Below are 13,264 nucleotides of genomic sequence, written 5' to 3' on the forward strand. Positions count from 1 at the left end.
TCAGTTTTGGTAGGTTATATGTTTCTTATTATGAATATTCTTATATATGTCTCCTGCTTCCAATGTGTAAGAGCTTTCTAATAACCTCCCATTCATTCTATTTTCTATTTTTATAAACATATAGTAAATGTATAAATAAATAAATACATATACTGGGAGAGCATCCTTATAAATTTACTTTGCAGGACATATAGCTACTGCTTTTACATCTATATACATTTATTATCAATTTTTTAAAAATTAGTATCTGAATATTTTTATGAGAAACTTTAAATGCCAAGAAAGGGCATTTTCTCTTTCCTAAATCTCTCTAAAATATATGTGTTTACTTTTCAGGACCTGCAATGAAATCTCAAGGACATTTTCACCCAATTCTCCTCTTTCCTGCTAGGATTTCTGAGCTCAGTATGGTATCCAAAACAAGGGATGGTGAGTTCCTGGTATTCTTAGTAAAACATTAGTGAACCAATGCCTGCACAAAGCTTACACTTACCAAGGAGCTTGGAACCTACTTACACATTGTCTTGTCTGGCCTATTTCTAACTCTTCATCATTTTTCTGATGTGATATAATATCCCTACCATAAAACTTTACTATCAAAAGCTTTGCACAGAATATGAGGTATTCAGATGATATCATTTAAGACCTTGTAGTCATTTGCAGGATTCTTGCCTATAAAATGCCATGGTGACCCAAAGACAGTAAATTTGCAGTGTAATTTTGATGGGAAGACAGCAAGAGAACTAGTGCTATCCATCAGTTGAATAGTCAATTTCTAGGAGGGAGGATGTTTGCAAGGAGAAAGTAGGAGAAATATTGTCTGGTGCTTGAATGCTACTTATTTCATGTGGACAATGGCAAGAGGTAAAATGAGACAAAGACCTGCCCAGGCAAGCACCCCAGTCACTTACAATGTCCTTAAGGGACATTGTGGCCCACTACATGCAAATACTACTACATCAGGCAAGGTGGTACTCACAAAGTAGGAAGAAAACCTGCAAGACTTTGCCTTCAAGATGCACAGCAAACCCTTTGACAAAAGGAATTTTATTTTACTCCGTTCCTCATCCCCCAGAGCTCCTAGCATGTAAGCACATGCATGTAAGTACTATACATGCATATAAGTGCTCAGTTCAATGACTGACAAATGAGTTAATGGGAAAAAATGAATGAATGAGTGGGTCAGGAACTTGAATTTGTGATACAGTGGTAATGATGACTTTCTTAACTTAGGCAACAAGGAGGTAGACTGAACTGAAGGCTGAGTCAAGACTGACTTGTAGGCCATTGTGTGCTTATGGACATCAGTGGTAGGCAGGGGAGGGGACCTGCCTTGGCTGTATCACTGCCATCCAGGAGTCCCACCTTCCTGGCTCCTAACCAGTATCAGCCGAAGTTGGACTGTGCAGCAGACCAGCAAGCATGCCTTTCCCTGGCATCATCCTACCCATTTGCGAGGGGAGGGACCCTTCCTGGTTTTGCCCAGCACTGGGGCCTTGCAGCTCCAGCCTGGGGACGACTCAGGTAGCACACCTGAGTGTCACTCAGAAAACAAGGGGAATGTGCTTAGATTCACTCAAAATCTTGGTGAGAACAGAAGGGAGAGAAGAGGTAGTGGTAGACTGGGTGGATTGGGAGCAGAGGTAACCAATGTAAGCAGGAGGTTAAGGTAGGAAAAACTTTCCCTAATCTTCACCCCAGGTATTATTTAGCCCAGTTTTCAGACTTCTCTAACACCCCAACCCTGCCTTCACAAAAAAAAAAAAACAACAAAAAACCTTAAACAGAATAAATAAATGAAAATAAGCTGCTCTGTTCAAAGGAGAGATGAGACTTTTCACCATCCCCCTATCACTGAGCCCCCGTATGTCTGTGCCTGAGAGGACCCTTCTGAGCACAAATCAGATTCCTCAGGGTTACCCAAATCCCTCATTTTTAGGAATTCCTCATGAGGAAGCCAAGATGCAAAAGGAGAGTAGACTTGCCAAAGGTCCCCAAACTGGCTAGTGGCCAGGCCACCAAGCCACACATCTCCCATTTCCACTTGAGAACTATTTCCCTTACTTGATGAGCCTTTCCCCATCCCCCAGGTTCACTCCATAGCCTGCCCAATTGATGGCTGGAATGGACTGCTCAGTTTGGATCTGCAAAGTAGAGCCGGATTCTGAAATCTGAGGAAGCTGTAGGCCTTCCTCAGGCCCTCTTAAAATTAAAGTGTGAGTACCCTCTAGTGGCAGAATGTTCCTCCAGGAACTTTTCCCAAGATTCCCAAATTTTTCCTAAGGCCCAGAAGAATGCCAACATTGGTGGGGGAGGGGTACATTGGAGCCAAATGTGTGTGTTCCCCCCTCCCAGGACCCCTCCCACGGGAAGTAAATTTCTGTGAAGGTTTATATTTGTTTAAATTTTGAATGCTGATCCAAATCACGTACATGTTTGACTCAGTGTACATTTTTTCCCCTCAAAATCTTTAGTATAGTAAGTACTCCAGAAAGTCCCCACATCTTTATCCCATAGACCCATGCACTCTGAAAAACACGAAGTTAGAACAAAACCCACATTCTAAGAATAAAAAAAGTCGAAGCTCTTTCCAATTATACAGGCTAGGTTTTGTGACCAAAGATGGAATAAAATGTGAATAGGAATACAGTAAGTAGAATTTTCTCAGTACAACCATGTCAAGCCTAACACAAAGTCAGGGGGTAATGTGAGCAATGGAAATAGAGCAGAGCAGACAGCCAGCATTTTACTCTACCCTGGGGCTGAACTGCCCTATTTTACCTGTGTCAAATAAGAGATGGTCAGACTGGTCTGTACAATGCTTCCGACCTTAAAATAACAACAACAACAACATCCTTTTGTTTCTGAATTCTTCCCTACTAATAAGGCTCTGGGTCTATAAGGTAGGAGGGACTGCATGACAGGAAACAAGCTTGGACTTCCCAGTGCTCCTGAGAGCAAAAAGTATGGCCAGGATTTTTGCAGAAGTTAAAGACCAAGCTCCGATGGATCCTATGGTGATAGGAAGCAATGAACCATCGCTGATGGGTCTGAGATGGGCTCCTATGTTACAGAGTGCCTTTTATGAAACACTGGGCAGCAACAGGGTGGGGACTCTAGGTTGAGACATTCCAGGGGGAGGAGAAATTGAGTTATCTTTAGGCAAGATTTGCTTCGTATAAGGATAATAAGGAACAGATAATGGTTTCCCTGATCAATTAGGTTAGCTGTGATTATTGAAGCTGCAGGTATGTTATGTGTTATATGGGTATGTTGGCAGGGGTGGAAGAAGTATTGTGCCAAGTACATTCTTAATATAGATAAAAGATAAAGCTATGCGGGAGGGTAAAATATTCTCAAAGATTAATCCACAAGAGAAAAATCAAAGCCTAGCCTGCAACCTGAGGAAAACAGACTAACTAAAGTTAGAACCCAGCCCTGGAAGTGATGTCAAATCAGACTCTATGTGTGGGCAATTCATTCTACAAAGGCAAAGAAGTCAAGGATTAATTTTAAAAGACCAACTAAGTGATCCCCTGACGGTTTGGGTGACTTCTTCACTTTCAAAGATTGATCTGACCCTTTTCATCTCTATTGTAGGGAAACCCCAAAGCTGGTGCTAATAGCCTGCCAATACTCACAAGTATGCCTGCAACACCTGTTTATTTTTAATTACTTCCTTGTCAGGTAGCAAATAGCATTGCCCCAATCCTCCTGGATGATGTCCCATCACTCCCACTTCCCTGGACACTCCCTGGGGACCCCCGATGTCCCCACACCCAATAATACCCAACATAATATCTGGGGAAGGTCCTCAGGAGCTGTATTCATTCTGATTGGCTGGCGCCCTCTTGGAACTGGTTGTCAAGGATTTTGAGTATCAACACTACCTGTAGAGGTGCAAATCGGCAGTCAAAGCATTATTGATTATAGACAATGATCTAAGTGATTGAAAATCCTTTGTCATTATTTTAATGCCATCAGATTTATTCCCCTTAGTCACAAACATCTTTGCATAGTTTCACTGTGGTCAGTCAGGAGAGTTCTAGTAAGGTCTGCCACCTGCTAGTTGTCACTCTCATTCCTTCTTTCTAGCCTCTATTTCCTTGCATTTGTCTAAAGAAGAGTAGAGACCAGCCCAGGGATTGCTCCTGGCTGCACAGAACTACCTGGGGAGCCTTTGAAAAAGCCCGTGTCTGGAAATTCCGACTTAAGTGATTTGGGAGTAAGGTATCTGTGCTGTTTTGAGTTCCCAGTGATTCTCTGTGCAGCCAGTGTTGGGAGCCAAAGCACCAGCTGAATGCGACAGCTCTGGCACCATGATTATAATTCAGTTGCTCCTCCCATGTCACCTATAAAAACAATTTTGCTTCCTAGGACTGACAATAGGTGCCGGCTGTAGTCTCGCCCAAGTAAAAGACATTTTGGCTGAGCGAGTTTCCGAGCTTCCAGAGGAGAAAACTCAGACATACCGAGCCCTCCTGAAGCACCTGAAGAGTCTGGCGGGCCAGCAGATCCGGAATATGGCAGTATGTTCTGGGGGCCAATCATCAGACACACTGCACCTATTTCTTAATCTCACTGCAGTGTTGAAATAAGCATTGGCAGAATCAGTATGCAAAAGGTTCTCAGCAGATTGAAACAAAAGGTACAATAAATAAATACTTAATATTTAGCAAACATTATTAAAAATATATTTAAAAGAGGACTCTAAGTCAAGTTCAACATAATAGCCAAGTAACAATGTAGGTCATAGTTTTGCTAATTTCGTGATAAGACTATCAAAGAACCTAATTTAGTTTTAGGCTGCATTAACAGAAGTATAGTACCTAAAATAAGGAGGGTAGCCTTCTCTACTCCATACTGCTCAGAACGCAGCTGGAGAATAAGGCTCAGATCTGAGAGTCACACTTTAAAGTCTGGCTGTTTCTGAAGAAGAAACAGAAGAGACATGGGTTTTCAAAATAGGCATGCTCCCTCTGCTACATACCCCCAAATGGTAGTTAAAAATCCTTGGGATATGGGAAATTAAGGGAGTACGTATTTCTTTTGAAAAAGCTCTTCCAGTGATTCCTCCTGTCAAGAACTCTAACACCTTGCAGCCTGGCGAGGAGATGGTGGCAGGAGAGTGCGGGGTTGGAAACCGCATCAGAAAGAGGAATGGTGGAGATTGGGGCAGTCAGAGGGATCACGAGCGCTGCCTTCAAATGTGTATAGATTCACAAGGGCAGATGTGATTGACTTCATATAATCCCAAAGGGTAGAAGTATGACTGATAGGGGAAAATCCAGGGAGGCAAATTCAGCTCAGTGGAAACAAGAACTGGAACATCAAGCTATTCCTAGAGGAATGGGGGTTCCCTGTCCTCACCCATGTTCCAGCCCAGACCACAGCAACCCAAGGTGGTCACTGGAGGCGCCATCACTATGTGGGGAGGAGAGTATGATGTAGAATGGCCAGTCATTTCCCTCCCAAGTTCTGAGATGCTATAGGTTCAACCAGACCCCAGAAGAGGAAAAGGGCAGCTCTCCCTCAGTGGTGTAGGAGCCCAGAGCCCCAGCACACCCACGTGGGGTCTGGCCATGCTGGAGGCAGTGTTAGATGTGGGACAGCAGCTCTGCAGCCGGTACCACAGCCACCTGTGCTGTGGCCGAGGCTGAGCAGGGGGTGGTTCACAGTGGGCCATGGAGTCCCACTACTTGGGTTTGAATCCCAGTCCTGCCCCTTCCTAGCTGGAAGACCGGGCTCAAGTTTCACAATTCCTCTGTGCCCAGTGTCTTCATCTGAAAAATGGCATCAATTTCACTGGGTTGTCAAGAGAAATGAGTGAATGTGTGTGAAGAGGTAGAACAGACCGAATGCTGTGTGAGAGATAGTTACCATCAGTTCCTCTCCTGATCCAAAGTAGTGGGCGGGAGGGGCCTCCCAGATGGTCAGAATGGAGTCCCTCTGCCAAGAAGAACAAGACTCCTTGTGACTGCAAGAGGACCTTAAGCAGGTGCCCGCGGGGCATAGGACCTGAGGGATAGAATGACCGAGGTTATAACTATCTCTTCTTAGTCCTTAGGGGGACATATTATAAGCCGGCACTGCTATTCGGATCTGAATCCAATTTTGGCTGTGGGCAACGCTACCCTCAAACTGCTATCAGAAGGTAAGCTACCCCAGAACATTCTGAACTGCACCAAAGACTTTCTGTCTTGGGCACCTGGGTGGCTCAGTTGGTTAAGCGACTGCCTTCGGCTCAGGCCATGATCCCAGGGTCCTGGGATCGAGTCCCACATTGGGCTCCCGGCTCAGCGGGGAGCCTGCTTCTCCCTCTGACCTTCTCCCCTCTCATGCTGTTTCTCTCTCCCTCACTCTCTAATAAATAAATAAAATCTTTAAAAAAAAAAAAAAGACTTTCTGTCTTTCTTTTTAGGGAATGGCTGTAAGTGAAAGCCCTGGCCTGGGGCTCTTAGTCCACCGCAGGGAACTCGGGCTCTTGGAGGAAGGCACACAGATGCGAGGGAGTGGCTAGCACTTCCTGCTGGCACCACACACCCCCACCCACACGGACACTCCCCCCCCAAGCCGTGTGACAGCCAGGGGTGGTGTGCAGAGCCCCAGACCAAAGCTCTCTGCTGCCTGAGGGCTGCTCCCTCCTCCTTTTCATGCCCACCCCTCTCAGTTGCTGTGTGTGAAGCCACCAGGCCAGGGAGGACACACTGCAGACACCAGGGGACCTCTGGGGACAGGAGGAAGGGAATGACTCATTTTACATGCTGGCTGAGAACATCATTCCTTGGGGCCGTTCCATGCAAAACTACCCTTGTTTCCCCGGAAACGCTCATCTCCCTTGGTGCCTCCGCTGCTCCGCCGATGCTGACACGCCCATTTCCTGGGCGCTAACCATGGCCCCCGGCTGTGCCGGACGTCGGACACACAGCCTGTCTAGTCCATCCAACCACCCTGCCGAGGCCACCTGTAGAGACAGACATGGGATGGGAACCATTGTCTGCAATGGGCTGCCTCCCCGGGGTTCTGCTTCTCCCTGTGATCGCTCCTACCCGTCCCTCACCCGCAACCCATCAGATACCCACTCCTTCCGCCCACCCCACTTGGCCAGCCAGTCATTCACCCCTCCTATGGGCGGCAGGACCCAGGGGCTAGGGTGCAGGGAAGCAATCACAATCTGCTCCCCACGTGACCCCTGGGGCGAGGTAACCCTCTCCAGGGGTTTGTTGGCCATAATATGAGCCCATCCCTAACGGTGGGGAGTGTTGGGAGAGGCTTTGTGCGGAGGAAAAGCTCTCGGTGTCCCTCTTCAGCTTTACATGGGGCCCACCCAGGAGTGGGGAGCCGAAGGGCCTCAGCCTGGCCTGGCCGTGTCACACATTTTTCTGAGCCCTCCCCGCCTGCCGTCCAAGACAACCACAGCCTGACCCCCGAAGGCCAGGAAAGAAGAAGCAAGACCCTGGAGCACCGGGATACAAGGACGGCCTGGCCGCACGCAGCGCAGGGCCTTCTACGTCACCGGTGGTGGGAGTGCCAGTAGCGGTGTTCTCCTCCTGGGCTGCTGGCCATTACCTCTGGCTTAAGGTCTCTGTTTGCCCAGCTTTGCCCAAGCCACCTCCACCCTGAGCGCAGCCTCGCTCCGGCAAGGCTGGTAGACGTGCTTGCTGACCCAGCAGCAGGATAGGCCAGCAAATGTCAGCAGGGGCTCCTTCCGGGCACTCCCGCCTCCTTCGGGACCCCCCACCCCCCGCCATGTTCCAATCAGCATCTTGCCGCTTTTGTCAGGCACAAACCCACCTCAGACTCTCTGGGCTGCAGTTTGATCTCCTCATGGCACTGCTGTGCAGCCACAAACCACGTTTTATAACGGGGCGCGGGGCGGTGGGGGGGAGCTACTGCTCTGACCGCTGAATTGTAACACTTGGGCTGAAAGGAGGTTTTGTGAATTGCTCACTTCGTTTTAAGGATGTAGGTATCCAGCAGCAGCAGCAAGAACAAAAAGCAAATGCAATGATCTGAGCTCTGCTGCTAGTGGAAATAAACCCTGTCTCCGCGGAAGCTACGCCCTTACCTTGATCATAGCGTTGAAAGAATTAGATTTAGTCAACCAGCCTCTGCCTAAAGATGAAAATGGCATAGGCCTGACCGGCCTTGGAGGGGGCAGGAGCCCCAGCTCACAGAGCACGTGAATGCCCAGGGGAGTCCGCCACCCACCCTGGGCAGAGGAGCGGGGCAGCTCTGGACTGTCACGCACGCAGACGGCTGCCTCACTTGGGGCAGAGGAAGGTGACCTTTTCCTCTTTGCTGCTGACATTTAAGAGTACGGAATACTCCGGCGTTCCTGTTGCAACTGTGCAGAAATGTCATTTTCTTCAACAGAAGGTACACGCCAGCTTCCTCTAAACGAACATTCTCTTGGCGGGTTGGCAAGTGCAGACCTTAAGCCAGAGGAAATTTTGGAATCTGTGTACATCCCACACTCTCAAAAGGTAAGAATTCTGCTGGCTGCTTCTGAGAGTTGTTTTTCCCTTTCCGTAACTGAATGCAGTCATTTTAGAAATCTGAAAACAGATGGAAGGAAAATACTCTGCCCTGAAAATCTGTTTCCTGTCCACTGTGGGCTGGCCCAGCACCAAAGCTCTCAGACACCCTCGGGCGAGCAGCTCTGGGGTGTGGATTTGGGGTTGTTGTTTCAGCTGTGGGGTGGGGCCCACTGAGGGCATGTGGTGGTGTTTCCACACTACTTTCTGTCTACAGATCGACTCTGGGAGGCGGAAATTAAAGCTCTCCTGCTATGGAATGAGCTTCTCTGCCTCACCCACAAAGAGGCAGACGCTGGGGCTGGGCGTCCCCACTTCCCACTCTAGCTAACTCCAACAGCTCAGAGGAACACGAGGGCCTCCAGAAGTTTGTTCACACAGGATATCTGGGGTTGATGTGACCACCCAGCTGGCTGTGGCATGGGTCCTCTGTCCTCACTCAGTGTTCCGTGTCTCTCCCCAAAACCGTACCTGAGTCCAAGAGTACAGTCTTCCCAGAGAGAGGCAATTCAACACACACACACACACACACACTCTGATCAAAAGCCAGGAGTTAGCTTGGTTATGCAGGAAGTCTTATATTAAGTCCTGTTTTCAGCCATGTATGACCTTCATTTATTTTTCCTTTGCAATGGAAACTTTGAGATGTATTCCAGTCAAATGTGCATCTGCGTAAAGGCCCCAGACAGAAAACCAGGCCAACTCAAGCACAGTGCCCTCAGTGGCCATATAGTTGGAAACACACTTGAGACACAGGTCATCACCATTAACCCCATGTCAAAACATCCACAGTCACGGTGCCAAAGAGCCCAGTGGGGCAGCCCATCACCCTCCTGACTCTTGTTCCTGATACAAGAGTCCCTAGTCCACTGTCAGAAAGTTCTAGTCGACTCCTTTGTGACCTTTGCAAAGTGGAAATGTAGTCATTTCTACAAACCAAGAAATGTGGTGGGTCTCTTTCACACTGTAAGCAAATTGTATTTAAAAGCACCTATGCTGGGGCACCTGTGTGGCTTAGTCTGTTAAGCGTCTGCCTTTGGCTCAGGTCATGATCCCAGGGTCCTGGGATCAAGCCCCACATCGGGCTCCCTGCTCGGCGGGAAGCCTGCTTCTCCCTCTCCCACTCCCCCTGCTTGTGTTCCCTCTCGTTGTGTCTCTCTCTGTCAAATAAATAAATAAAATCTTTAAAAAACAAACAAATAAACAAAAACTACCTGTGCTGGGAGGGCTCCTCCAGCCTCATGAAGTTTGAGGCATCTGGAGACTAGAGGGAAGAGCCCCTGGAGACAGAACACTTGGACATGATCCAGGCATCTTAGCCTCAGGAAAAGTGCACAGTGATCCCTGTTCCTTGAGGGTGCCGGGCAATGGGGATGGGCCTTCGGGAGGATGCCATGCTCACTCTGAATGAGAAGGCAACCGACTTGTCCTCTAGCTGTGCCAAATGTCTTTTGTGTCCTCTTAGATTGAGTCTAAGTGATGAATTAGTAGCACCGAGAAGCAGAAGCCATGCTCTTAGTTTCAACATGTCAAACAACCCCAAATGGTTCTTGTCCCCACAGTGGGAATTTGTGTCAGCCTTCCGACAGGCTCAGGGCCAGCACAATGCCTTGGCCGACGTGAGTGCTGGCATGCGGGTCCTCCTCAAGGAAGGCACAGACGCCATTGAGGACCTGAGCATCTCCTACGGAGGGGTTGGGGCCGCCACGGTCAGCGCACAGAAATCCTGCCAGCAGCTTGTGGGGAGGTAGGCAGTGAACCCTGCACTCCAAAGGTGAAACCTGGTGTCAAAAAAGAAAAAAAAAAGATTTGGCTCTGGCCAATGTTGTTAAAAGCCCTGGGAAGATGGAAACTCCTATATGTAGAACACACTGCTTGTTCTCTCTGTAATTTTGCTAATGAATCAAACCTCACTTGACTTTGATTAACGAGGGGCCACACTGTGGGTGTGGGATACAATGAAACTGGCCCGGGACCGCGTTCAGTCTCTGTCCTCACGCCCACGCCAGCCCTCCAGCAAACCCACACCAGCTGGTGTCCGAGGGCACCTATCGCTGCAACTGCTGCTCGGGAACACTCAATTTCTTCCTCAGTAAGGGCCTGTCCAGTTCCCAGTGGAATTGTCCCTAATGGGCTCTTTGTTTAATGCCTGGTTCCAGCATGGTCTGGCTCTTGAACATGCTTGGTTCATGTTGCAATGAAAGGGTCCCATCCTCACCCTGCCATGACCCTCAGGCTGCTCAGTGCCTGGATTTTCCTGAAGGGCTTGGTTAGAGGATTTCTAAGGTCCCTTCCAACTCATAAAAGGAGACCGGAGGTTCTCTAAATTGTCACTATCCAATATCTAGTACACGCTGTGCGGTTGAAACTGCCCTTGAACTCATCCCTTCCCCGCCTCCAACCCCATCAGGCCCTAGAATGAGCTGATGCTAGAGGAAGCTTGCAGGCTGCTTCTGGAAGAAGTCTCCCTCCCAGGCTGGGCTCCAGGGTGGAACGTGGAATTCAAGAGGACTCTGGTGGTCAGTTTCTTCTTCAAATACTACCTGGAAGTTCTGCAGGAACTGAAGAAGCTGGGAAAGCTGATGCCTGTAAGTGCTCTGGCGTTCCTGTGCTTCTTGCAGCCAGAAGCTCCCAGCTTTTCCACTCCTTGTGCAACCTGTCTTGTGGGCAGCCTGGGCCATTACCTGTCACCTGTTCTGAGGTGGGTCTTGTCAGTTCCCAGCCAACCCTTCTTCGAGAATTCATCCCTGGAGGGCTGCTACATGAGGCTCAGGATGCCAGGCTGTCTGCATTTCTTAGATGTTCACTGCGTGCCCTGAGCAGCACAGCATCACAGTGCCCCTGCCCGCAGTGTGCAATTTCTTTTTCTTTTCAACTCAGTTTTACTGCAGTATAATTACATATAATAAAATGCACCTATTTAAACCCAATGAGTTTTAACAAATGTGCAAACCCACGTAGCCACCGTCAAACAAGGTATAGAGCATTTTCATCACCCCCAAAAGTCCCTTTTGGCCCCTTTGCAGTCAATCCTCCCAGCCCTGCCTCCAGGCAACCTCTGATCCACTTCATGGCACTAGAGATTAGGTTTGCCTGTTCTGGAATTTTATATTCAATATAAAATGTAAGATAAAATTTTATTTTTCAAAAAAAATACTAAAATTTATTTGTATGCAAATATTTAAGTGGCTTCTTCCTAGACTTTCTGATTATAAATTTCTGGAATAAGTTAAGCAAAGCAAAACATTCTCTCACTCTCTATTTCTTTCCCTGACTATGAATATAACTCTCACTCTACCTTGTACCCCCTGTTTCCAACCGCACCCCACCCCAACACTCCTCACGTCACCCAAGGTGTCCAATTTTCATTTACTCAGAGGTACCAACCACATTCACCAGGGCAGTCATCCTGCCATTTAATTTCTGAATCAAAACACTTGGTGTGTTTCAGACACCCAGAGAGCTTTCCCAATTTTACTGCTGAATTGCTGCATTGTTGAGAAAAGCAATCAGGGTGTGGGCTTTTTTGTGTACAGTGAACTCCATTTCATTCTGGGATGGCTGATCCAGCCCCCAATTTTCTTTCATCTCCTGCCTTTACCCAGCTCACTGACAGGTCTCTCCATCCTCAGGGTGACTGGAGGATCAGATTCAAATCAGTCAGTCCAGTTCCTCCTTATGTGGAAAGGAAGGGAGGGCAAGATACCTTCATAAAAAGGGAGATCCTGGGAGGGGATGTGGATTTTGGTCCTCCAGGTTACCCCGGGCTTGCAATTTCTTGGATAATTTAGGCAGGTCATTTTCACACACATCAAAGCCCAGTTTAATCATAGGCTAATCGGTTCATCTTTATTGTTTTGAATTTTCTCTCAGGACAGCCATGATTATCCTGAAATTTCAGACCAATTCCTAGGTGCTCTAGAAGATTTCCCTGTCACAGGACCCCAGGGAGTCCAAAGGTACCAGGTCAGTGAGTATGATTTAATGGAAACCTAGGACTTAAGAGATAAGCGATAGCTACGTGAGCTAAGCAAGCACTTCAGAGTTGTGATTTATAGTTCCGACTTTCTAGTTTTTGCTGGTACATTGCTCTTTGTTCAGGCCAAGTCAGGGAGCCACTGTATCTAGAATCAGGCCTGAGCTACCACTATGCATACTCAAGGCTGAACCAACCTGGGATGGCTTGACCGTCTGACTAATAATTGATAATCTCCTCCGACTGATGTTCTCTGCGCATTTGTTTGAAGAGCACCTAAGCCAGGTGTGGGGGAAGGACTAAGCAAGACAGTAGCACGGTTCAGCCTCCAGCCCTGATTGCAAATGTCTGATCTCCAGTCAGCAAAGCAAGAGCCCTGCCAGTACCTGAACCCACCCGTCTTGAAGGACAATTTAGGAAAGTATCTATTATTATCTGTTAGCACCCAGCCCCTCCCCCGCACCCCCTCTACACACACACAGATCATCCGTGAGAAGCATTCCAGAGTAAACACCTCCATCTCCTTATCCTCCCAGGGATGTTTTTGGACCACTTACAAGGGCAGCCAACACACCTTGGTCTGGATCTGGGTGGACTCCACTCCATTAGCTCTTCTCCCCTCTCTCCTGCCCCAGGCCCCGTTCAAGTTGACACTCAAGGTTTTGGCTTAGATTTTGGTGCCCTGCCATCGGGATTTATATCACTTTAGGCTTCATCATCATGATCAGTTTAGTTGTGAACAGTTTTGTCA

At 48.0% G+C, this 13,264-nt stretch overlaps 1 protein-coding gene across 1 annotated transcript in view; it reads left to right on the forward strand.

Annotated features, from left to right (window-relative positions):
- LOC113919964 (aldehyde oxidase 2-like) overlaps positions 1-13,264 on the forward strand; it is an 80,311-nt gene that overhangs the window by 20,010 nt on the left and 47,037 nt on the right. The window contains 7 exon segments of the mRNA XM_035726724.1: positions 337-429; positions 4,378-4,529; positions 6,061-6,154; positions 8,377-8,486; positions 10,100-10,284; positions 10,948-11,125; positions 12,411-12,503. Coding sequence (XP_035582617.1) covers positions 337-429; positions 4,378-4,529; positions 6,061-6,154; positions 8,377-8,486; positions 10,100-10,284; positions 10,948-11,125; positions 12,411-12,503 — 905 coding nt within the window.

The sequence above is a fragment of the Zalophus californianus genome, chromosome 3, assembly GCF_009762305.2.
Source record: "Zalophus californianus isolate mZalCal1 chromosome 3, mZalCal1.pri.v2, whole genome shotgun sequence".
Taxonomy (NCBI): Eukaryota; Metazoa; Chordata; class Mammalia; order Carnivora; family Otariidae; genus Zalophus; species Zalophus californianus.